Source organism: Trachypithecus francoisi, unplaced genomic scaffold (assembly GCF_009764315.1).
Source record: "Trachypithecus francoisi isolate TF-2019V2 unplaced genomic scaffold, Tfra_2.0 Contig01580, whole genome shotgun sequence".
Taxonomy (NCBI): domain Eukaryota; kingdom Metazoa; phylum Chordata; class Mammalia; order Primates; family Cercopithecidae; genus Trachypithecus; species Trachypithecus francoisi.
In genome coordinates, this window is record NW_022681443.1 from 420,798 (window position 1) to 447,001 (window position 26,204).

Sequence of the window (26,204 nt, forward strand, 5' to 3'; positions counted from 1 at the left end):
CAGTGCCAGAGATCCCCTAGGGCCACGTGAGCGAGCTGGGGCAGTGGCGGGGCTATGCTGGGGAGACGGCACCCCGAAACCCTCCAGTGCTCTCCATGCCCTGCCCCTCTCACCCAGCACCTCACTTGCCCCATGAGCTCTCCCTTGCTGTCCCCCACCTGGCTATCTGTCAGTCCATCCCCCTGCCTGCCCCAGCCCCCCACTATCCACCATCCCCTCCCGGCACTCAGGCTCCAGGAGCTGGGAAGGACAGGGCAGAGGCTGAGGGCAAGAGATGGGCAGGAAATGGGAAAGAGGAGAGAAAATGCCTAACACGGTGCCCAGCACACAGTGGGCACACAACACAGATGTGAGATCTCCAGCAGCTGAGACAGGGGGAAGGCACATCGGAATCCCCAACCAGCTCCGAGGGGCCTGTGACTTGGGACCAATTTCTTTTTTTTTTTTTGAGACAGTCTCGCTCTGTCGCCCAGGCTGGAGTGCAGTGGCACAGTCTCAGCTCACTGCAAGCTCCGCCTCCCGGGTTCACGCCATTCTCCTGCCTCAGCCTCCCCAGGAGCTGGGACTACAGGTGCCCACCACCACGCCCGGCTAATTTTTTGTGTTTTTAGTAGAGACGGGGTTTCATCGTGTTAGCCAGGATGGTCTCGATCTCCTGACCTCGTGATCCGCCCGCCTCGGCCTCCCAAAGTGCTGGGATTACAGGCCTGAGCTACCGCGCCCGGCCCTTGGGACCAATTTCTAACTGTCTCTGCACTTCAGTGTCCTGGTTTGTGTAACGAGGTTAAAATTCCAGCCTTGCAGAGCTGCTCTGGGGGTTAAACAACAATGGCGACAATAATTATAGCTAACCGCGAGCATATGCTGACATCCACTTTGAGTGTGCTAAGCAGTCTAGAAGGGATACTGGAACCCCCACAGTGGCCCTAAGGGACAGGCACTATGTGAGCCCATTTTACAGAGCAGGAAACTGAGGCACTGGGAAATTCAGACACTTGCCCAAGGTCCCACAGTAGCAAGTGCTGGCACCAAAGCCAGCTCTTCCCACCTCACCACAACACAACCCCACGAGACATGCAAGTTGCCCAGACCTGGGCCCTATCTGGGCCCTCATCTCCCTCTCTACCTGTCTGCCCCTCTCTCTCTCTCTCTCTCCTCTCTCTCTCTCTCTCTCTCTCTCTCTCTCTCTCTCTCTCTCGGTCCACCACCTCTGCGCCCTCCCCAGTCTGGGTTCTTTCCCAGGATCCTCTCTCCTCCCCAGGAACAGCATGGGCAGCAGAAGTGGCCCCATGTGACCATGGGGCCTGGGCGGGGCTAGGACAGAGGCTCCTGCTCCCTGGCTGCATGCTGGCGCCCCCTGGACAGCAGCCAGGACCCCTGCTGCAGCCCAAACTGAAGGAAGGGAGGAAGGGCCGAGGCGAGCAGGAAGGGAGGCACCTCCACCCCTTCCCCGAGAAGCACGTCCTGCACAGGCAAAAACAATGTCTCGCTGGGCCCACTGCCGGGGGCCAGGTGGGGGCAGGGCCTGGACACTGGCCTGACAAAGCCGCTCCGGAGGCCAGAGGCCCTGGTCCTATGCTGCACTGATCTGCTGTGTGACCCGTCCCTCTGCACCCAACACCCCCACATTCCAGCACTGACAATTCACGTTTCCTACGCCCTTTCCAAAACCCAAATCTGATCAGGTCACTATGAACCCAGACCTGGTACTTCCCAACTGTGGGACCCTGGGCAAGTTGCTTAACCTCTCTGAGCCCCAGTTACCTCCTCTATGGAAGAGAGATAATCGTAATTATGCCTACTCCCAGGACAAACGGCATGCTGTAAAACAGCCAGCAGCTGGCCTTGCAGTTAATAACTAAACCCTCCCACATTTCCCAGAGTGTACAAGCCAAAGTCCACACTTTCCCGGCCTGACTCAGGAAGCCTTGATTTTCGCCCTTCCCCCTCACTCCTCCTCCACGGTCACCGGATGCTCTCCCTACCTGCCCTCTCCTCACAGCTGAGTTCCAAGACCACAATGGCAGTGCAGCCCCCGCTGTGCCTCACCCCTCCTTAGATACACTGGCAAGTGTGAACAGCGGCCACGCACCGGCCACACCAACAGCACATCGCCTACAGTGCACTCTGCGCTAATGGGCTTTGTGACTCCTGTTACGGGCCTGTGGCTGGCCCAGTCACAGGGGCTCCTGAGGAGACCCAAGCCCACCCACAGCATGAAACTTTGCTGGGTGGCTCAGTCCCAGGGACTCAGAGCCAAGGGACTGACAGGCAGGACATTGGGATAAGGACAGCTTGTAGTGACAACTATCACTAAGCACCTGCTATGTGCCTGGCAGAGCTGGGTGCTTTGCTTCTGTTAGCAGAGCCCTCAAAAGACCTCCATGCAAAACGGGTCATGATCTCCCTTTAGCTACTCAGGAAACGGAGGCCCACAGAGTTGAAGGGACCAGACTAAGTTACATGGACAATCAAGAGCAGCAGCAGGATCTGAATCCAAAGGCTGCCAGCGTCTACAGACCTTAATCTTCCGACAGTTGCATAAAACAGGGGTGAGGCAGTTGCTCCTCCCACCTCACTCCTGTTCCCCTCTCAAGCAATCACCCTAGCTCCACCCACCGCAGGCAGCTACGGTACCTGTTGAGGAAGTCCAGGCCACAGCCCCGAGCCAGGAGGCCTTCCGGCTTTCCCAAAGGCCACACGCTGTCGGAGGACGAGGATGAAGAGAGGCCAGGGGACCAGGGCTTAAGTGTCACACTCCCTGGGGAAAAAGAACAAGGTTCAGGGGTCTGGGACTGGGAAACAGGGATGGCCAGGGTCCACGACCAGGGCTGACCCCCTCCAGCCCAGGACCCGAGGGGCCTTGGCAGGTTGGAGGCCCCAGGAACACATCAGACCCACTGGGCTCAGAGACAGGTCAGGGCCCACCAGGCTGACCCCGCAGTTTCCCGGAAGAGGGTGAAAGGTGGCCCAGAACTGAAGAGCCTCGTACATCACAGCCAGGAACAAGAGTGAGGCCCAGGACTGGGCTCAGGGTGAGAGGCCGGAACCAAAGCCCCCAGGGGCCTCCCAAGCACAACCTTCCTGCCTGGCAGGGGCCATGGTGGGGCTTCAGGGAAGGGGATGCAGCCCAAGGGTAGCGCAGGTGGCAGGCTTCAGGTGGACTGCAAAGCCACCTCCCCCTCCCCAGAGGATCTCTCCCCATGGAACTCAAGGGCTGTTACCTGTGATGTCTGACATGCTGCTGAAGGATCTGGGCAGAGAGAGGGCAGGGAGGGGGTAGGAGGTGAGGCACAGTGGGCACTCTGCCCTGTTCCCTCCTCCTGCCCCCACACCAGGTAAAGGTCTCATAGCCCCCAAGCAAATGCAGGCAAGACTCAAGGCGGGATCCCAGGTACAAGGCATCCATGCCACCTGGCTCCCCTAAACTCACAGGGCAAGAAGTTAATGTCCTGGCCTCTGTCCAGTGTTGTTCCACCTACAATGCCCTGGCATGCCCTTCAAAGCCAGCTCTTTCAATGCCACGTCCTCCTGGAAGCCACCCCTGATCTCTCACCCCTCATCTCATCCTCACTTGCCATCTTTGTGGTTTGTGGCTCCCAGGTACGCCTCCTAAATTAAACCATGACCTCCTCATCAGATGCATCCTTGGGACAGATTCACACAGACCGAGGCCATACTGACCACAGCCTCCCAGGCCCAGCCTCTCAGCGGTAAAGGAATAAATCAAGGGCTGCTTACAGGGAAAAGCAGTGACAGGGATCGCGCCCCAGGAGGCAGGCTATCTCCCGCCCTTGGTCTTGCTACCAGAGGGTGCGCCTCGGTCCCTATTTTCTGGTCCCTATTTGCTGCTGATGCCCAAACCTGAGACGTGGCTTTCTTGCCCGAGGTCCCTGACACCTTGAAACATTCTCCACGCCCCCCAGTCCTGAACCATCAAGCTTCTCTCCTTGGGTATAGGATCTTCGAGGCTTGACCCCCAGTGACTCTCCTGCCAGGATGCTTGGCTAGGACTGAGTTCGCTCTGCCCATCGGCCTTGTCTTAACCCTAACCTTGGTCGCCCCTGTGACTCACAGGGCCTGGGTTTCCAGAGCTCCAGCCATCTGAGGGCAATAAAGGGAAGTGACTCCCTGGACCTGACTTTGGCATTCCAGATTCTGGGAGGTGGCTGTTCAGGAGACAGTAGCCCCACCTCCCTGGGTGTCTACTGCTATCCCCAGCCATCTCACCTCTTAGGGGGTGCGGGGTCCTCCTCACGCTGCCGGCGGAGGATGGAGCCAGCACTGGGGGGGAAAGGCAGGATGGAGAGCCGGTTGATCTCCTTTTCACTGTCTGTGGCTTCCTCCTGCAATGCCATGACAGGGCCTGGGTCACCCCCACTGCTCAGCACCACCCGAGTCCTCAGCACACCTGGTTTGTGCCCATTCCACAGATGAGAACTAGGGCCCAGAGCAGAGGAATGGGGTCTGCAAGATTACAGTGTGTGGGTGGCTCCCCAGGCCTCCTGGCACCCAGGCCTGGCAAGGAAATGGTTCCGGGTGAGCTTCAGTAAAGTACTTGGCCTCCCTGCGCCTCAGTGTCCTCACCTGTGAAATGATCCTTCGGAAAGCACTCTCTACGTTAGTAATAATGCTACAGCAGCGTCCCCCCTTATTTGGGATGAGGCAGTTGTCTTACCAAGTTGTGAGGTTCAGGTCCCCCCATGACAGCGGCCTCCCCAGTTGCTTCTGGGCCTCCCAGAGGGGAGGGGAACTCGCTCAGGCTCCAAGTGCTGCTGAGGTTGGAGCACAGGGAATGGGAGGAGGCACAGGCCTGGAAGAGGGAGAGGGGAGGAAGGAGGTGAGCAGTGCTAGGCCCAGGCCAGCCACAGTCCTTTACTGAGCACCTGCCATGTGCCAGCACAGGGACAGATCCCTGTCCTCAGGGAGCTCACAGCCTAGACAGGGAGACAAACCGTAAACCAGCAGACATGTGAACAAAATAGCCTCAAGCTGAGACAATAGCAAAAGGAAGGTGCCTGGGGTGTGGAAAACATACAAACACCCCATCCAGCCTGGGAGTCCAAGTACTCTCCAAAGAAAGTGTGGTTGGAACTGAGAACTCAAGGGTATACGGGCACTAAGTAGGTCCAGTTGGGATGGTCCAGGCAGATCAACGGCATGTGCAAAGGCCCTGAGGCAGGACTGTGATGCATTCCAGTTGAAAGGCTGAAACCCACAGAACCAGGCGAGAGGACAAAAGGAATTCCATCCGCAGGACCTCTTGGCCATGAAAAGGGACTCTGTCTTTACCAGACAGCAAAAAAGCCACAGGGGGTTTAAAAAAAACAAGTCATGGATTAATGCTGACTTTTCCTATATTCCTCTGGGCTCCAATGCTTCAAACACCAAGCCTGCAGAGCTCACTGTCAGGCAACTCAAAATAAGAAAAAGCAGGCTGGGGCCAGGCGCGGTGGCTCATGCCTGTAATCTCAGCACTTTGGGAGGCCGAGGCAGGCGGATCACGAGGTCAGGAGATCAAGACCATCCTGGCTAACACGTTGAAACCTCGTCTCTATTAAAAATACAAAAAGTTAGCCAGGTGAGGTGGCAGGTTCCTGTAGTCCCAGCTACTCGGGAGGCTGAGGCAGGAGAATGGCATGAACCCAGGGAGGGGCGGAGCCTGCAGTGAGCTGAGATCACGCCACTGCACTCCAGCCTAGGCGACGGAACGAGACTCCGTCTCAAAAAAGAAAAAAAAGAAAAAGAAAAAGCAGGACCCAGCACTTTGGAAGGCTGAGGCGGGAGGATCCGTTGAGGTTAGGAGTTTGAAACCAGCCTGGCCAACATGGTGAAACCCCCACCTCTACTGAAAATACAAAAAACTTAGCTGGGCGTTGTGGCAGGCACCTGCAATCCCAGCTACTAGGGAGGCTGAGGGATGAGAACAGCTTTAACCTGGGTGACACAGCAAGATTCCATCTCAAAAAAAAAAATAAAAAAGGGAAAAGCAGAGCTCCCGGCAGCAGCCTGAGGACCACGATCCAATTTACAATGGGTCTGGGACTCCAGCTCCAGTGCCAGCTGGTTATGTGGCCTTGGGCAAGCCCCTGACCCTCTCTGGGCCCTGTGCAATGAGAGGATTATACCAGCTGTTCTCTGAGGGATGCTTAGGCTCATGCTAGTCCTGACTAGCTGGTCTCTGAGGGCTAGGCTTTGCATTCTAACAAGCACACAGGCCTTCGGGCAGCCAGCTTTCCCCAGCTAAATGCAAAGAGCAGCTCCAAGCTATTCTTAGTGTCCCAGAAGCAACCCCAGAAACTCAGAGACCAACATGCCCCCTGCCTGCTCACCAGCCCACACCCAGCCCAGCCTGGGCTCAAGTTCCCACTCGTAACTGAGGGCTCTTACCACTTCCCCTGAGCTTCCTCCCCCGGCTGAGGTCTCCCACTAGGGCTGGCACGTTCCCAGCCCTGGCCAAGAGCTCCTGCCAGGACCCCAGCCTTCCCACCAGGACTCCCACAGTCCTGACCCGCTCACCTTGAGGCAGGTGCCACCCTGGGCCCGCTGCAGCTGCACCTCCAGCAGAGCCTTGGTGCCCTCCAGGCTGGTGAGTGTCGTCAGCAGCTCATCCCGCTCTGCCTCCAGGCCCCGCACCTGCTTGCGATACTGGTCCTTCTCAATGAGGCTCTGTGAGTACTGCAACTGGATCCGGTCACGGCTCTGGATGGCCTAGGGTTGGGGGAGGAGAGGCAGCAGCTGAAGGAGCCACCCTGGCTCAGCTGTCCTGGCCTATGACTTGGAGAATGGGGACAGTAAGGAGAACGGCAGCTATCACTTACTGAGCACTGTGTGCCGGGCCCTGAGCTAAATATCAGCTCATTTAAATATCTTCATACTAACTGGCTTAGTGAGATACTATTAATATCATTATTCTCATTCTGCAGATTGGGGAAACCAAGCCAGGAGAGAGAGCGCTGGGATTCAAATCGGGCAGTCCATTTGCAGAATCCAGGCTCTCACCGTTTCACCAAGAAATGAAAACTTTTCCACGAGACCTGCTGAGTGCCAGGGGCTTCACTCCCAGCATCCCAGTTGGTGGGGAAGCCAGGAGTCAAACCCAGCCCATTGCATCCACAGTGGAGACCAGGGGCTCTAGATCTAGAGCCATGGTCCAGACCTGACAGCCACGCCTCAGAGAGAGCTGAGGGCAGCCCCATAAAATGCAGATTCCTGGGGCCCACCCCAGACCACCTGAATGAGAACGTCCGGAGAATGAAGTCTCAATTTTGCACTTTCAAGCTTGCCAGGGGATTCTGAGGGCATTTCTCATATGTAGACTTCGGCTGGGCATGGTGGCGCACGCCTGTAATCCCAGCACTTTGGGAGGCTGAGGTGGGTGGATCAGTTGAGCCCAGGAGTTCAAGATCAGCCTGGTGAATATGGTGAGACCCTGTCTCTACTAAAGATACAAAAATTAGCCGGGCATGGGGGCATGCCTGTAATACTGGCTACTTGGGAGGCTGAGGCAGGAGAATCACTTGAACCCGGGAGGTGAAGACCGCAGTGAGCTGAGATCGCGCCATTGCACTCCAGCCTGGGCAACAGAGCTAGACTCAGTCTCAAAAAGTAATAATAATAATAATAATATGTAGACTTCAACTCCTCTAGTGGGATTCACACTGGTCAAGAACAAAAACCTCCTGCCCTCACCCACTGCACATGGAACCTGGTGACACTGGCCGGAGGTCCTCAGCCCACCCTACAACCTTGGCAGGAGACAAGGGTCATCCAGGGACGGAGAGCCAAAACTTTTGAGAATTTCTTCATCGGCTTCTATTTGTAAGCACCTCCTCTGTACTGGCCTTGTCTTTGAGATGGAGAGAACAAGGGATATTCGGAAATGAAGATACCAGGACCAGCTTCTGCAACTGCCATGGGAGCTCAGACAAGGCCAGTGGGTCCAGGGTGTAAGGCTGGTATCTCAAGGGCTCCAGGTCCCCTGTCTGTTCCCCCAGGCTTTGTGCCCTGTCCTAACCCACCAGGGAGCTGCTAACCTCTCTTTCTACCATTCTAGTCCCCTCCATTGCTTCTCATCTCCTCCCATATGAGAAGCAGCAACTGGCCCAGGGCCTCGTACACAGCAGACTGGGCTCACCTGGTCTCGCTCCTTCTCAATCTCCTCCAGCTGGGCCAGGACAGTGGCCATGCGGTGCTTGTACAGGTCACAGTCCTTCTGCAGTGTGCGGTGCTTGAGCCGCAGGTCTTCCATCTCCTGCAGGTACTGAGGGTGGCACGGGGGCGGGGTCAGACCACAGGGCTGGGGACCACCAGAAAGCTAACCAGCAGGTGCCCAGGAGGGCCAGTGAGAGCCAAGAGCCTGAGACCCGATAGCAAGTCCCCTCCTGCCCAGTGGAGTGGTCTGAGCCACTGACTTTACCTCACGGGCCCTCAACTGCCTAATCTGTAAAATGAAAAGAATGATCATCATTTCACCCACCCGGCCACCCTTGGCCTCCCCACTGAAACTGCAACCGGCCCCTTCCCCAGCTCTGCATCTCCCATGGTACTCATCGCCTTTGGCTACATGAAATAGTTGACGTGGGACTGTGTGTCTCATATACTGCTGGTCTCCCCTGCTGGAGGTCCCCCTAAAGGAAAAGGCACCTTTGTTTTGCTCACTGCGGCATCCCAAGCGCCTAGAAGGGTGCCTCCGTCAACATCTGAGAACGAACGAACGAACGAACGCAGTTCTCAGTAAGGCGCCCGCGTCAAGCGGATGCTCAGAGAAGGCGTGAGCACACTGGCCCTGGCTGACACCCTCCCCCACCAGAGGCAGGGCATGGGCAGGGCCCCACCTGGTCACGCAGCTCCTCGGCCCACTGCAGCTCCCCCTGCACGGCATGCAGCTTCTGGCACAGCTCCTGCCTGCTGTCCTGCGCTTCCCGCCAGTCATGCTCTAGGATGTCCAGCAGGATGCGCTCGGAGCCCGGGGCCCCTGGCCGGCTTGCCTCCTGGGGATCACAGGGCAGGGCCACCTCAGGGTCTGGCTCGGGGCCCACCCTGGGCGTGGGAAGGAAGGGGACACGCAGCTGTCAGCCCTCCAAAACCACCTGACCAGCTCTGCCATGCTGGCCTGGGGACTTGACCCTCTCTGGATCTCTGTTTCCCCCTCGGCAGAGTGGGTGTGGCCCCACCAGCCCTACCTACCCTCCAGGGAGCATCTGGGGTACAAGTAAGCTAATAAGCTAAGTGGATGAGGGTGTGACTGGACAAGTTCAGCCAGGATCTTATTCCTAAGCAAGCACCAGGCACACACTTGTGCTCTGGCCCTCACCCACCATCCAGGGCAGCAGACCGCGGCCATTTCCAAGGCCTATTCCCACCCCCATGATTAGGGGTCTTCAAGGGGCTGAGCCTGGCCCATACAGGTAGACCCTGGGCCCAAGATCTTGCCCCCAGACCCACACTCCAGCCAAGTGCCCCAACCTCATGAAATACACTGGTTCCCATCCCCCACTTCCTGTGTGGAACAATGGCCAGGAGGCAGGCCCATGTAGCCGCTGACCTGCCACTGACCTGCCACAGGACACTAAGCAAGCTCTGGGACCACCAGACCACACTCTCTACACATCCAATGAAAGCTGGGGCCCTTTCCCCAGAAAAATGCTCACACTCAAAATCAGGTGGACAGTTTTAGGGAGTTCGGGGACCTCCTGGAGGCTGCTCACACACCTCAGACCAGACAACCAGGGACAGCCACGTGCTAAGGGCCCTCAGCTCAGAGCTTCAGGCAAGAGGCTGCCGGGACTCCATCCAGATCTCAGATCCCTGGTTCTGAAATCCTCAGCTTTCCAGGCCTTGGGAGGATGAGCAAGCAAGCAAGAGGGCCTGTTTTCCGGGTCTAACCCCCACCCCCACTCCATGGCCATGAACCCCAGCCGTGATAGCTGCTGCAGCTCCTCCTGACCGCCGCCCCCAGCCTAGGCCCACAAGCCTCAGCCCTGGTACCTGCTGCAGGCCCTCCTGACCACCCCCCCACCCCCGTGCCCATGGACCCCAGCCCTGGTACCTGCTGCAGGCCCTCCTGACCGCCCCCCCAGCCTGTGCCCACAAGCCTCAGCCCTGATACCTGCTGCAGGCCCTCCTGACTCCCCACCCTGCAGCCTGTGCCCATGAGCTCCGGCCGTGGTACCTGCTACAGGCCCTCCTGAACACCCCCCCACCCCCATGCCCATGGGCCCCAGCCCTGGTACCTGCTGTAGGCCCTCCCGACCGCCCCCTACCCAGCCTATGTCCACAAGCCCTGGCCCTGGTACCTGCTGCAGGCCCTCCTGACCACCCCCAGCCTGTGCCCACGAGCCCTGGCCCTGGTACCTGCTGCAGGCCCTCCTGCAGCTCCCGCAGCGATGCCATCAGCCGCTGGTTCTCAGCACGCAGCTCAGAGACGAGGTCCATGTTGTCCGGCTCCTTCTCCTTCTCCTTCTCCTTCTCCTTCTCCTTCTCTTCTGCCCCAGGAGACGATCCTCTGGCCCTTCGCAGCAGTGCACACTCTTCCTCCAGCCGACTCACCTTGAGCTTGAGCTGATCCACCTGAAGCCCAAGACATGGGTCAGCCCAGAGGGGGACACACTGGGAGCCACAGGTCACAGGGGTGGGAAGTCCTGCTCCCTCGCTCCTGGATGCCTTCCAGATTCCCAGAGAAGCCGAAGCAGGGGTCCTCCCCAGACTTGTCTATGAAAACAGGACAGGCTGGGCAGATATGAAACAAACAGGGCTGAGGAAGAAGCAGTGGGCAGTAAGGCCAAGGACACCCCCCAGGGGAATCTACTCTAAGAACTTGTGGGTGGATGTGCTGCACCACAACATGCTGTCTGTCCCGCAGTTCTGACACTGACTCCCGTCAATTTAGCGCAGTATCCTCATGGCAGAAAGGAGGAGGGCCACATCCAGAAGAAGGGGGGCCAGGTACAGCGGCTCACGCCTGTAATCCCATCAGCCTGACCAACATGGCGAAACCCCGTCTCTAGTAAAAATACAAAAATTAGCCTGGCATGGTGGCACATGCCTGTAGTCCCAGCTACTAGGGAGGTTGAGGCACGAGAATCGTTTGAACCCAGAAGGTAGAGGTTGCAGTGAGCCAAGATGACACCACTACACTCCAGCCTGGACAACAGAGCAAGACTCTGTCTCAGAAAAAAAAAAAAAAAAAAAAAGACTACGGAAACCAGGCCAGGTGCAGTGCTCACGCCTGTAATCCTAACACTTTAGGAGGCTGAGGTGGACGGATCGACACTAGCCTAGTTAACACAGTGAGACCTCCTCTCGACAAAAAAAATTTAAAACATTAGTTGGGTGTGGTGGTGCCTGCCTATTATCCCAGTTATTCTGGAGGCTGAAGCAGGTGAATCACTTGAGCTTTGGGAGGTTGAGGCTGCAGTGAACCATGATCGTGCCACTGCACTCCAGCCTGGGCAACAGAGCGAGACCCTGTCTCAAAAAAAAAAAAAAAGAGAGAGAGAAGAAAAAGAAAGGAGGGAGTAGGAGAAGGGAGGAGGAAGAGGGAGGGGAAGGAGGGAGGAGGAGGGGAAGGAGAGAGGAGGAGGGGAAGGAGGGAGGAGGAGGGGAAGGAGAAGGAAAAGGGGGAAGGAGGGGAGAGGAGGCTGGAGGAGGAGGAGGAGGAGGAAAGAAGGAAGAAGAAAGAAAGAAGAAGGAGAAAAAAAACAAAAAACAAAACCAGGGTCAGACTCCAGCTCCATCTCTAGCTCAGTGTGACCCTGGACAAGTCATGGTCCCTCTCTGTGCCTCAATCTTCTCATCTGTACCTGGGGTGTGAGGGGAGAGGAGAGGGCAATGGTTTTAAGAGTTGAGGGTCTCATCCAGCCTAGGAACCAGACGCTCCCCCTGCAAGCCAACACCTCACCTCAACATACTCAGTGAACAGACTTAGTCCGGTCTACCCTGAAAGGAATTCCTAAGAAAGCCTCTACTCCAGAAGATTTGGCTTTTGGTTCATCCTCCCTCAAGAGCTCCATGTCCAGGGTTCAGGTTTCAATTTTGCTACTTCTAGGCTCTGTCATCCTGAGCAAGTCACTTACCTCCTCTGGGCCTCAGTTTCCTCATCAGTAAAATGGGCCCAGTCGATCTCCTGGCCTCATCATTTGCCTTCCAAAGGTGTTGCAAGAATTAAACAAGACAGCAAGTGGGCAGAGGCCTCTAAACTGTGAAAGGCAGGCTACAGAGCTGCCACAGTGTGACCGTGGCTGTCTTCACAGCGTTAAATAAAATCCCATGCCCCTAATCAATCACCAGTTCAGAGTGTGCAGCCAGAAGTTGGCCCGGTGTGGTGAGTGGGCAGCTGTGGGGTGACCACCAAGCTGGGAGCAGACGTGCATGGTCAGTTTGCTGGACTATGAGTGCACTCAGCCAAGTGTGACGCATGTGGGGTCTGAGGTGGCCAGACAGTGACAAGAGTGGCAGCAGGTGGCAGGCTATAAAATGAAGTCATTGTTGGGAAAAGGTCACAATGACTTCTGGTGCCATAGTCAGGCATGCAATATTTGGTGCCCCAGGAGTCCCCTGGCCTCTCTTGGAAAATGACTTGCTAGTCCCCCAGCCTTGAGAGGTTAGAATGGCACCCCTAACACACACACACACACACACACACACACACACACACGGGTCTGAAGGCTGGGTCAGGCAATTCCACAAATTAACAGTCCACTCCTCCTCCTCCGCAAGAGACTCAGAAAGAAATTCATGACTCCCACATTCCTTTCCACTCACAAAACATGCTTTGTGAATAGCCAGAGAAAGACAGCTCATTACAAGGACAACTGTGGTCACACCCTCTCAGCAAACCGCAGCCACACACCAGGGCCTCCTGCCTGACCCCTGGCCGGCCGGCTTCCCTGATGAGCTCAGAGGACAGGACACCTGGGAGTCTCCGACGAGCAACAGGAAATACAGATGCATTTAATCTCGGTGCACAAACTCACTGAGCACAAAATTATAGCGTTCGTTCCTTCAGTTTATGTTGCTTAGAAATAACCGCTCATTAAATTTGCACCTCATAAAACAGGGTATTAAATCTCAGCCGCCACACACCTGTACATGGGAGGTGAGGACAGAAGCTGCCAAGCCAGGCACGATCAGGTGCTCTGTTCAGATCCATCTGCAACACCTTTGTTAATTTTGGAGCAGAAAAGCTCTAAACATGAATTATACATTAAGGCAAACTTATAGTAGCTGAGTTTAATTTCATTTCCTTTTTTTTTTTTTTTTTTGAGATGGAGTCTCACTCTGTTGCCCAAGCTGGAGTGCAGTGGCTCAATCTCGGCTCACTGCAAACTCCACCTCCCGGGTTCAAGCGATTCTCCTGCCTCAGCCTCCCGAGTCCCTGAGACTACAGGTGCGTGCCACCATGCCTGGCTAATTTTTTGCATTTTTAGTAGAGACAGGGTTTCACCATGTTAGCCAGGATGGTCTCGATCTCCTGACCTCGTGATCCACCCGCCTCAGCCTCCCAAAATGCTGGGATTACAGGCGTGAGCCACTGCGCCCGGCCAATTTCACCTCTTAGGCCCCTAAAATAGGAAAAAGCAGTCACTCTGCCTAGAGGTAGATGACCTGCAGACTACAGAGGCACCTCCAACCATCTCTTTTCCATCCCCCTCCCCTGTCACAGCAGCCCCCAGATGGCCACACACACAGGACATCTCCTGATCCCATCACACCCAACCCAAAGGTGGGATAAGCTATGCGGGCTGCAGCCTCTCCCAGAGCCCCCAGTCCGCAGCCCTCACGCCGTCCTCTCTGAGCAGCAGATTATTTCTTCTGAGAAAACTTTACAGCAAGCCCATGTCTGTTTCAGAAAAAAGGGGAAGCTCTCTGGGTAAAGAAAGGGGAGCACTCCCACCTGCCAGCCACCACCCCTCAAGCAGTGCTGAGAGCCAACTCAGAAATCCTTCAATCCGGCCGAACACAGTGGCACTTTGGGAGGCCAAGGCGGGCGGATCACCTGAGGTCAGGAGTTTGAGACCAGCCTGGCTAACATGGTGATACCCCATCTGTACTGAAAATACAAAAAAAAAAAAAAATTAGCCAGGCATGGTGGCACACGCCTGTAATCCCAGCTACTCAGGAGGCTAAAGCAGAAGAATCGCTTGAACCTGGGAGGTGGAGGTTGCAGTGAGCAAAGATCTCGCCACTGCACTCAAGCCTGGGTAACAGAGCAAGACACCATCCAAAAAAAAAAAAAAAATCCTTCAATCCCAGGACATTGGGAAAGTACTCTAACCAGCTTCTCTGTGCCTGTTTCCTCCCCTAGAAATGGGGAAGATGGTGCTGTCCACCCCAGCGTAGGGTGGCTGGAAAATTAAAGGGGTCTATATGTGGCAAGCACTTAGGATGGTACCTATAAAGCAAGAGGCTGTTTTATAATTGTTACATCACCCTTATCTGTGATGATGAGGACACTGAGGCACAGAAAGGAAAGCCTTCCCCACGCCACATGATTTTTCGCAGTAGAGCAGGCCTGGAACCTGTGTCCCTGTCCCTGCCTACCACTCCTCAGAAAGCCTCCATCTCATGCCACACACCAACCAGGCCCTCAAACGATGGCCTCAAGGTCATCTCACAACCTCAAACCAGCCACCTACATCCTCAAGCAGGACCAGCGGCCTGGACCCTTCAACTGGTGGCCTCAACACCCCCATCAGGGCTCACCTCCCCAGGATATCGACCCACCTGGCATGCACAAACCGAGGACTGGCACACCGGTGCACCCACATCTACAGCTTCACAGCCACCTGCAACACTGTAGCCACAGCCCGAGGCTCCTGGGGTAGGGAGGCTTCAAACTCCATAGTCAGAACCCACTGTGGAGCCTTGAGCCAACATGGCTGGAGAAAGCCTCCTGCGTGCCATGCGGCTGGCACTGCTAAGCCCTTGACGTGGATGAGCTCATTAAATCCTTGGAACAATGCCCTGCGGCAGTCAAATACCACTATTATCCCCCTGCTGAGTCCCAGTCGGAAACCAAGAAAGTGAGATGCAGTAGGAGGCACGACCTCACTTGCTGCTGGAGGGAGTCGGGTGAGACTTCCCCACACAGGGAGCAGGGCGGAACAGCAGCGTGGGAAGGGGGCTGGCACTGGAGCCAGCCGGACCCAGTTCAAACCCAGGCTGTGCAGCTTCCTGGCTCTGTGACCTTGAGCAAGTCCTTTCACTAATCTGAGTCTGAGTCTGTATTTGCAAATGAGGACTTGGCGTATGGTGCTTTGGGGAGGATTAGAAGACATGATGTTTATAACTTGTGTGGCTCTTGATAATATCAACAATGGCTATTGACACAAGTTGTGAGCAGTGTGCTAGGGGCTGTACATGTTTGAAACTCTGTGTCTTAAATGGAAACTCACCAGGCCAGGTATGGTTTCTCACGCCTATAATCCCAGCACTTTGGGAGGCCCAGACGGGCGGATCACCTGAGGTCAGGAGTTCGAGACCAGCCAGGTCAACTTGGTGAAACCCCATCTCTACTAAAAATACAAAAATTAGCTGGGTGTGGTGGCACATGCCTGTAATCTCAGGTACCCACCTGAGGCAGGAGAATCGCTGGAACCCTGGAGGCAGAGGCTGCAGGGAGCCAAGATCACACCACTGCACTCCAGCCTGGGCAACGAGGGTGAGACTCTGTCTCACAAAAAAAAAACTCAATGAATCCTCATAGCCCAGCGTTTCTCCGCCCCGGCCCTAGGCTGGGTAATTCTTTGTTGGGGACTGTCCTGTGCCCTCAGGGCATTTGACAGCATCCCTGACACCAGATGCCAATAAATCCCCACTCATTGTGACAACCAGAAAAGTCTCCCAGACATGGCCAAATGTTTCTAGGAGGTCAAAATCGTCCTCCATTGAGAATTATAGTCATAACCCAATGAAGTAGGTACACCGAGCACTAAAAGGACTTATCCATGTCAAAGAGCCCACAGTGGTTGCTCTGGGACACAGGCTGGCTGGCTACTATACTGCAAAAGCTGCCCCTTCCCTTGCCTCCCAACTCATCTCCCCAGGGCCTACCGCCAGCTGCAGGTCACGGCTGCGAAGTACAGCCGAGTTCTTCTCCTCACTGAGCTGTGCCAGGCGCATGGCAATCATGTAGTTCTCATCCTTGAGCCGCAGCAGCTCCAGGCTGCTCGCCTCCCAGTCCTCCCGCAGCCGTTGACAGCGCTCCTGAGCCTGCTGCTGGTCCCGCAGTCGCTGCTCCAGCCCTGCCCGCTCCTCCTCAAGCACCCGGCCCCGGGCCTGCAGTTGCTGCTCCCGCTGCAGCTGGCTCTTGCGAGCTTCCCGTAGCCGTCGCACCTCTGTCATCAAGAATTGGGTCAGGCCCTCAGGCCCCTCCTCATCTGCCAGGACAGAACAGGGGACAGAATAGGCAGCTCAGGCAAGTAAAATCCAAGAGACAGTAGACTGTGTCAAAAAACTCAAATCATAAAAACACTAGAGGGAAATTCTGGAATATATTTGTAGAATTTGGGAGCAGGGGAGGTCTTCCTAAACAACACACAAAATCCAGGAGTTGTGAGAGAAAAAAGAGACAAATCCATATAAAAATGTTTAAACCGGCCGGGCGCGGTGGCTCACGCCTGTAATCTCAGCACTTTGGGAGGCCGAGGCAGATGGATCACGAGGTCAGGAGATTGAGACCATCCTGGCGAACACGGTGAAACCCCGTCTCTACTAAAAATACAAAAAAAATTAGCCGGGTGCGGTGGCGGGCGCCTGTAGTCCCAGCTTCTCGGGAGGCTGAGGCAGGAGAATGGCATGAACCCGGGAGGTGGCAGAGCTTGCAGTGAGCCAAGATCGTGCCACTGCACTCCAGCCCGGGCGACAGAGCGAGACTCCGTCTCAAAAAAAAAAAAGTTTAAACTCTGAAAAATGAAAGATGCAACCAAGTTAATAAGCAACAGAGTGGGAGAAAATATAACAAGAACTCAGAGCCATAATATATAAAGAGCTCCTACAAATCAATAAGAAAAGATCAATGACCAAATAAAAATATAGACAAAAACTATCAATAGACAAGTCCCAAAATAAAAATGGCTAATACAGGAAAATATGCACCAACCTACCAACAATAATTACAGTAGCTTCTCATATTTGTTAACTTCATTCTTTGTGCCAGATACATCTTATTTAATCTTTATGACAACACTATAAGGTAGGTACTATTATTGTACCCATTTCAAAAACAGAAAAACTGAAGCACAGAGCAGTTATTTACCCAAAGCTTAATAAATAGTAACCTGGGAACAATATCACTCAATGAAATATAAACTTAAAACAGTAACATTATTTTTTACATATCAGAATGGCAAAAATATTTAAACATGATCCCCAGGATTCAAATGGTCACTTACACACTCCTGGTAGGAGGTATGTTGATTTAACAGTTAAAATACACAGACTCTTTGAGAAATTATTCTCAGAACCTCTTCGCCTGAGATGCATTTGCACAAAGATGCACATACAAGAATGTTGCTGGCATCGCTGTAATAATACAAAAATGGAAACCTAAGTATCCATCAACTGGAAATGGGATAAATGAATTATGTCCTAACTTCACTAATGAATAGTATGCAGTCACTTAAAACAAGTGTATGTAACAGAGATGAAAGAATCACTAAAATCAGTTGTTCTTAAAAAAAAAAAAGCAAAATACACATGTAGGCGTGTGTGTGTGTGTTTTATATAAAAAAAATTCAGCTGGGCGCAGTGGCTCATGCCTGTAATCCCAGCACATTGGGAGGCTGAGGCAAGCAGATCACAAGGTCAGGAGATCAAGACCATCCTGGCCAACATGATGAAACCCCATCTCTATTAAACATACAAAAATTAGCGGGGTATGGTGGCTCATGCCTGTAATCCCAGCTACTCAGGAGGCTGAGGCAGGAGAATTGCTTGAAACTGGGAGGCAGAGGTTGCAGTGAGCCGAGATCACACCACTGCACTCCAGCCTGGTGACAGAGCAAGACTCTGTCTCACACACAAAAAAAAGTTCAAAGTCACCTGAAGCCTCTGTATTTTTTTACTTAAAAAACTGTACATCTGCGTATGTCCGACATATGTCTGAAAACAGTATCAGGGAGAAAGAGCCATCTTAAGCATGTGGCTCTGAACTTGGAATAACAGCACTAGCATCCAGCCCCACCCTCAGCCTACCGTGGGGCCCTGCGCAAGCTCCTTCAGCTGCTCCATGCCTCAGTTTCCCTTACTGTTCAACAAGCATAGTGGGAGCGCCTCCCTAACAGGGATGGGGGAAGGAGCCTGTGCACTGGAAGCCGAGGTGCCAGCATCCACCGCAGGTCCACTCACCGAGGATCATGGAGCACCGCTGGGCGGGTTCCTGGCCCGTGAGCAGCGTGAAGTGTTCGGGGTAGTAGAACTCCAGGGCTTCCAGGAAGGCCTCATAGCCCCTCTTGCCACGGCAGCGCAAGATGTCCATCAGGCGCCCTGGAGAGTAGTGGGGGGATGAACCCACGGTCCAGGGGAGGGCCTCCCCAGGTGCCTGGTTGCTTCTGCCCCCACCATGCTCCAGGCCCACGTTCCCCAAATTTTTGAGCCAGTGACACACACAGGGGCCTGTCCCAACACATCAGGGAAGAGAAGAGAGCCAGTCTGCCATAGCCAGGGGAGCACACTCCCTCATGACTCCTGGGCTCCCAGAGCTCCCCAGCACCTCCCACAGACACAGATGCGGGTCCGCAAATGCAGTCTGCCTTTTCAGTGGCACAGAGAAGCCCCTCTATCACCAGAAGCAAAGAAAATACTTCTCCCATTGGCCATGCCTGAAATTCCACCATTAAGACCATTCCATCATGCCTTTGTGAGCTCTGGTTCAAAGGCACACCCTGTGGGAGAGGGGACCCTCGTAAAGCTGAGATGGGTCTTGACACTTGAAAAATGACTCCCCCAGGAGTGTGTGGCGCACAGAGGAGGGGACAGACAGAACTCGGACATCAAAGAGCGCAGGAAAGGTGCCAAGTCCGCCGGCTGTGACCGGCAGGTCCCAGGCCCAGCCGGCCCTGGCAGCCACATCCAACCCTCTGCTCTAATGTGGACCCAGGAAGTAGGAGAGAACCCCGAGACAAAACTCTGACGCCGGTGTGGGCAACGCGGACCACCAGGGCGCAGTGGCTGTTGGGGACGAGGCAGGCTGGTGGGCATACCCAGCCGGCCCACTTTACGGATGCGGAGACCGAGCCCCAGGACAGCAGAGCCCTAGCTTCTCGCTCCACTGCTCTGGGCGCTGCGCCCAAGGTCATGGCCGGCCCGGGTCGTGACCCACGCGGGCCTCGCGGCTCACCGGTGCGGTTGACGCGGCACGGGAAGCGGTAGGTACTCAGCACCTCCTCCTCGTCCTGCTCGTCGATGACCCGGCACTGGCGCAGATACGGCGTGAGCTTGGCCGGGTTCAGGGCGCGAGCCAACCGGTGCCGGACGCCCTCGATCCGCTCCCACAGCGCGTCCTCCTCCGCCTCGGACCCCGAGCCGGCCCCGGCCTCCTCCTCGGCCTCCCCCGCCTCCGCCCGGCCCGGCATGGCCGTGTCCTCGGGGTCTGCGGGCAAGAGGCGCACGGGGGTCGACCAGGGCGCCCTGGGGCTGGGTGTGCGGCTGAGCCCACCTGGGGGCGTCGTCCGCAGGACCTGCCGTCGAGGACGCGCCCGGAGCTCCCCGCAACTCACCTCGCACGCTACAGCCGCCTCGGGCTCCCGAGTCCGCGCTCGGGCGGCGGCTCCGCAGGCGCAGGGGGGCGGTGCCCACGGCGCCCCCGGCTCCGCCCCCGTCCCCGCCACCGCCCAGGCTGCCCGGGCCTCCCCACATCGCCGCCAGCCCCGGGCCGCGCGTCCGGCCCCCGGCCACCCCGCGCGTCCGTCTGCACGCCCTCCCTCCCGGCCGTCCGGCCGCGCCTCCCCCTGCTTCCTGTTTCCCGCCGGCTCTCCCAGCCCGGCTCGGCGGGGTCCTGGCCGCCCGCCCACACCTGCCCGGCCTCTGGGCGGGGCCGGGGCGGGCACGCGCGCTCACACCCCCAGCGCGCCGCGACACACCTTCCCCGGGCCACGCGCATCGCCTCCCTACGCCCACAGCGCGCCCGCCCGCGCGGGGCTAGCCGCTCACTCCCGGCGCAGCCTGCGGGCACACAACCTGAGCTTGCCCTTCCCGGGTCCCCACATACACTGCAGGCTTCGGAGCTTCCCTGGAGCGCAGGACAGCCCAGCTGGGAGCAGCAAAGGGCAGAGGTCATGGACGCCTTTTGCAAGATGGGGATCTGAACCTGCAGGGCGGCGCTACCAACTTCCCTCCTATGCAAACCCCCGTGGCACTTGGGGACCAGGGACCCCACAATTCTCAAAGGGTGTTCCTCCAGGTGTTGGTCCTAGAGATGCTGGGGGCGGGCTGTGGCTAGCCATCCATGCTCCCGCTCCCGCCTGGGAGGCCCGTGGTCGCTTACCATGATAGTGGCTGAGTCTACGCAGTATCTGCTGGTGCATGCGATACAGCCTCGCTATGCATTAGAAGCTTCCAGGTACCTGCTGCCAGGGAGGAACAGAGGAGGCACAACCGGTACAGGAAAGAGGTGTGAGCTCCCCAAACCCCTTCCACAACTTCTGAATTAGATGCCGTGGACATATGTATTACTTATCCAAAGAATTAAGGTTTCAATCAATAAAGGCTCTGCAAAGCCCTGCTTAAATTAAGGCGGGGGGCTGTGACTCATGCCTGTAATCCCGGCACTTTGGGAGACCGAGGCAGGTGGATCACCTGAGGTCAGGAGTTCGAGACCAGCCTGACCAATATGGCAAAACCCCATCTCTACTAAAAACACAAAAATTAGCCAGGTGTGATGGTGCGCATCTGTAATCCCAGCTACTCAGGAGGCTGGGACACGAGAATCTCTGGAACCCAGGAGGCGGAGGTTGCAGTGATATCGTGCCACTGCACTCCAGCAGCCTGGGCAACAGAGTGAGACAGACAGAGAGACAGACAGACAGAAAGAAAGAAAGAAAGAGGGAGGGAGGGAAGGAAGGAAGGGAAAGAAGGAAGGAAGGAAGGAAGGAAGGAAGGAAGGAAGGAAGGAAGGAAGGAGAAAGAGAGAAAGAGAGAAAGAAAGAAAAGAGGCCCAGGAAACAGATTTAACTTTATATATCCTGGTGTCCTTTTCCAAACTTAACCACAGCCTCTTTTTGGTTTGGATTTGTTGTACACGTGTTTCTGCTTTGGGTGTCACCCGTTCACATGCAGAAGAAATGCTTTGGGAGAACTGAATTCTAGTGCAAATTCCTCAATTAATAGAGGAGGAAGCAGAGCTCAGAGAGGGCAAGGAACTTGCCCAAATTCACACAGCGAAGCCACAGTGGGAATAGGCCGGAGCCCAGCCCCTGGCTTCTCTCCTCTCCAAGCCCTGAGTCCAGGCACGCACCAGGCCTCCCTTTCAATACGTCCTTTCCCTCTCTGTGGCCTTGGTTGCCCTCCTACGCAGAGTGGCAGCTCCTCCCACCAGCAGCCCTGCTCCTTGTGAGTATTTTTAACTTGGCCAGCAGAGTGGGATGGACGCCTTGAAAAATGAGGCTATGGTTAATTATTTTTTCATCAAGAAGCCTAAGCAGGGCCCAAAGATAAGGCACAGAAGCCAAGAGGTCTCTGCAGATAAGTGGACAGAGAAGTGAGGGCACACTGGGTCCGAACAGGCAGGTAGCTGGGTACCCTGAGCTCCCCTGGTGCCCGGCATTCCAGGGGGAACGACAGTGTTCCTGTGGGCACCGCACTCCCACATTCACATGTACAATTACACAGGCATGCACACACACCATCACATATACATGCACACATACACACTCGCCCACTGCGGGCATCAAGCCAGGCAGGAGGCAGACAGGGGCGTCCCCACTTCCCCACAAACATCTGAGCCTCCTCATCTTTCCCTGGGTGTCCATAGCACCGAGTGTGCTAGCGTGTGATTAGGTACCACGTCCATTATTGTCCTCTTGTGGGTTCTGCTACATTCATCTGCTCTCTATAGCTATGCCAGGAAGGCGGGCAGGGACTACAGCAGGAACACAGAGAATCTAGACTTTGTACCAGGGGCCCTGGGTTCTATCATGGGCTCACCACTATGAGTATTGTTCTTCTTTGAGTCTCCATTTCCCTGTCTGCAAAAGGCAGGCAGTGAGTAGTCCCAGCCACACCTACAAAGGCAGACAGTCCGGGAGCAGTGAGTGCCCTGGAGACCAACATTCAGCCTTAGCTGCATGTACTCGGACAAATTCCTCCCCCTCTCAACTTCTACATCTGAAAAATGGACAATAGTCTCCCATGTGCAGGGACTGCCTCTGAGTTGCAGTCGCTCCGTATGTGAAATGGGTACAGGAATGTCAGTCCTCTTCCCAACTCATCAAAAGGCATGCCTCCATGTTTCAAACAGGTCCGCGTCCTACCACCTGTAGCCCCATTGGTCCAAGCCACACACACCCCCACAAACTCCCACCCACAGGGTTCTGGGCTATGGTATGTTCTCCACTCTACAGCCTTAATGATGTTTGTTTGGTTTGGGAGGTTTTTCTGAGACAAAGTCTGGCTCTGTCACTCAGCCTAGAGTACAGTGGCCCAATCATAGCTCAGTGCAGCCTTGAACTCCTGGGCTCAAGCAATCCTTCTGCCTCAGGCTCCCATATAGCTGGGACTACACATATGCATCACCATGCCCGGCTACCTTTTTATACTCTTGGTAGAGAGGGGTTTTGCCACGTTGCCTAAGCTGGAAAGAATGATGGTTTTAAAAACAGAACAGGCTTTTATCTGGCTTAAAACCTCTTAATGGTTTCCACCAAATTGGAATAAAATGCAAACTGCCCCCAGACCCTGCTGGCTCCCCTGCCTCCCACTTCCCACTGCCCCACTCACTCACCAGCTTCATTCTGTTCCTGGAACCTGTCAGCTTCTTCCGCGTCAAGGCCCTTGTCCAGCCTGTTGCCTCTGCTGGGACTGCTTGTCCCTCCACTCTTGTTATGGAGGGTTCCTTCTAGCTTTTCAGGTCTCAGATCAAATTTCCCCTCCCTTGATTCAGGAGCCCCCCCCTACCCCCGGCAGGGAATTCCATACACCCCATCAAAGCCATTCTGTGCTACTTGGAGGCCAAAGGACAGCTTCCCCTTCTCCCTCTAAAGGTTTGCCGGAAATGCGCTGACAATAGGCAGATAAGTAGAAGGAAAAAAGCATAAAAAATGTATTTAACGACCAGGCGCGGTGGCTCAAGCCTGTAATCCCAGCACTTTGGGAGGCCGAGGCGGGCGGATCACGAGGTCAGGAGATCGAGACCATCCTGGCTAACACAGTGAAACCCCGTCTCTACTAAAAAATACAAAAAGCACTAGCCGGGCGAGGTGGCGGTGCCTGTAGTCCCAGCTACTTGGGAGGCTGAGACAGGAGAATGGCGTGAGCCCGGGAGGCGGAGCTTGCAGTGAGCTGAGATCCGGCCACAGCACTCCAGCCTGGGTGACAGAGCGAGACTCCGTCTCAAAAAAAAAAAAAAAAAAAAAAGTATTTAACATGCATAGCACAGGGGAGTCATAGGAGAATGATTATCCAATAATCCACTGAGGTCCAGACGTTTATATCGGCTTCCTCACTGGGGAAGGGGAGACGGGCTTTTGGAGTAAATGACTGTTAGGAGGCATTAATTGGCCTGGGAGGTAGACATTATCTTACAGATGATTTTCTTTGGAAATTGAATGGGACCGAAGAAGAAACACTCGTTTGGGACAAAGTTTGTCTGGACTCTAGACATGATGTTTAATCTTCTCTTCCTCTGTGATATGAATTTTAATCTCCCGTTAATGAGATTTCAGGGAAGGGATCGAAAGCAATCGTGCTCCTCTTTGGGGGTCCAGTTTCTAGTAGATAAGGGAACTTCAGAGAACAGCCTCCTCCTGTGCTTTGAGAGACACAGAGGATTGACAGACAGGATGGGGGAAAGGTGGGCAGAGAGACCTTGAGGCGGCATCTTTATTCGGCCTGTCAAAGCGCCATATTTGGCAGGTATCACTTTCTGAACCCCGACAGCCATTTCCTCTCTATCTGACATTTTCTTGGTGCTTGCTTTGCTGCACCAGGAAAATGTCAGCAACCTGTGTGTTGCCTACTTCCATCCCAAGAACAGAGCCGTCCTTGGCTAGCAGGAGTGAGCTGGAATGTTCCAAGAGTGGTGAGGATGAGGAGTGCAACAGGGGAGGAGAGGAGGTTGAAGGAGGATTGGAAGGGGAGCAGACAGAGCAAAGGCCTTGAAGGTCATTATGAGGACTTTGGCCTTCACTTTTCTCGGTAGCAATACCCTGCTATCATTGTCTTCCCCAAATCAGCCACAGAGGCCACAGAAGCAGGGATCCACCTTTTTGTTCATTCCTTCAAGGATGCCCCTGACCCTAGCAACCCTTCCATTCCCCTTTGTCGGTCTCTGATTGCATCCAGAAATGTGGGTCTGGAGTTATCTAGTCCGTAAGTCAGGATGCCTAGTGAACCTGTGCTCCCTGACCCAGCCCCCAACCCCATCTTGCCTCCTCTGGCCATCTCTTCACTAGGATCAGGGCCTGGGCCGCATGGATCCCAGCACAGGACCTGGCACTCAGGTGTTCAGCAGGGGATGAGTGAGTGGGCCAAAGAGTGGGGTGAATTCCTGTGATGAGCTGCACTACACCACAGCCAGAATGCCCATGGTTCAAATTCCAGGACAATGTGTGCCTGTGATCATGGACAAGTTCCTAAACCTTTCTTTACCCCTCATCTGAGGGGCTCTGGCACAGCCTGAGCACAAGACCGATGCTAAATGCCCATCCTCAATTGAATTCACCTGGAGATGTCACTTCTCCTCCCCATTGCCAGTGTCCCCCTGTAGCAGCCTTCCCTAGGTCACACTCCCTTTTTTTTTTTTTTTTTTTTTTTTTGAGACAGAGTCTTGCCTATCGCCCAGGCTGGAGTGCAGTGGCGCGATCTCAGCTCACTGCAACCTCTGATCCCTGGGTTCAAGCAATTCTCCTGCCTCAGCTACCCTAGTAGCTGGAATTACCGGCGCCTGCCACCACGCCCACCTAATTTCTGTACTTTTAGTAGAGACGGGGTTCCACCATATTGGCCAGGCTGGTCTAGAACTCCTGACCTTGTGATCTGCCCACCTCGGCCTCCCAAAGTGCTGGGATTATAAGCGTGAGCCACCATGCCCGGCTCCCTAGGTCCTATTCTATGAGACTGGGGAGAGAAGGGGCTAGGGAGGTTATTGTGCCCAATCACAAGAGTCTAGGCTGAAAGGGTACTTAAGACCTTTATTTTATAGCCAGGCACAACTGTAATCCCAGCATTTTGGGAGGCCAAGGTGGGCAGATCACTTAAGGTCAGGAGTTCGAGACCAGCCTGGCCAACATGGTGAAACCCCATCTTCACCAAAAATACAAAAATCAGCCAGGTGTGGTGGTGGGCACCTGTAATCCCAGATACTCGGGAGGCTGAGGCAGGAGAATCGCTTCAACCCAGGAGCCAAAGGTTGCAGTGAGCCGAGATGGTGCCACTGCATTCCAGCCTGGGCAACAGAGCAAGACTCAGTCTCAAAAAAAAAAAAAAACACACAACACTATTATTTTATAATTTGATAGATATTGGGGAAACTGAGGTTGCAGTGGCCCAAGTGAGCCCTGGGTTCCTCAAGGCAGAGAGAGCCGAGCACAAGGAAGTGAGATAGGAAGAGCCAAAGGGATGGTGTTGGCCCTCCAGTATCAGGTGACTGCATCTGCCTGAGAACCAGGGACTCCTACAGGGGCCAGAGGAAGGGTGGCCCTGTCCCCACCTTCCCTTTCTCCCATGGCCACCTCCAGCAGCCCTGAGAGCACGGAATAGAAATGCTGACCCACTCTCACCCCAATTCAGACCAATGACGGAGATGTGTGCCTACTGCCTGACCTTGGGCTAGGCAAGGAGCTGGGCTAGGCTGGGGATATCCAGGCATGGGGCAGGAAGCTGTGCCAGGAGGTGAGAGATGGGACTGGGGCAGGCTGGGAAAAGACGGAAAAAAGTGAAGCTGGGCTCCCCAGGCCTGGCTCCCCTCGCTGAGGCTGTGCCATCCAGCCCGGTCCCTGCCCCTCTCTGTGTCTCAGTTTGCCCCTCTGCACCACAAGGTGGTTGGA

The 26,204-nt window shown here is 55.1% G+C and overlaps 1 protein-coding gene across 1 annotated transcript in view; it reads right to left on the reverse strand.

Annotated features, from left to right (window-relative positions):
* The window catches only part of CARD10 (caspase recruitment domain family member 10), a 30,177-nt gene extending 10,261 nt beyond the window's left edge, over positions 1 to 19,916 (reverse strand). The window contains 12 exon segments of the mRNA XM_033188737.1: positions 2,638 to 2,761; positions 3,225 to 3,253; positions 4,231 to 4,346; positions 4,679 to 4,813; positions 6,520 to 6,711; positions 8,138 to 8,263; positions 8,838 to 8,993; positions 10,357 to 10,572; positions 16,057 to 16,382; positions 18,352 to 18,489; positions 19,343 to 19,594; positions 19,722 to 19,916. Of these exon segments, the coding sequence (XP_033044628.1) occupies positions 2,638 to 2,761; positions 3,225 to 3,253; positions 4,231 to 4,346; positions 4,679 to 4,813; positions 6,520 to 6,711; positions 8,138 to 8,263; positions 8,838 to 8,993; positions 10,357 to 10,572; positions 16,057 to 16,382; positions 18,352 to 18,489; positions 19,343 to 19,594; positions 19,722 to 19,860 (1,949 nt within the window). The 5' untranslated portion in view covers positions 19,861 to 19,916.
* Positions 19,917 to 26,204: the final 6,288 nt, after the last annotated feature.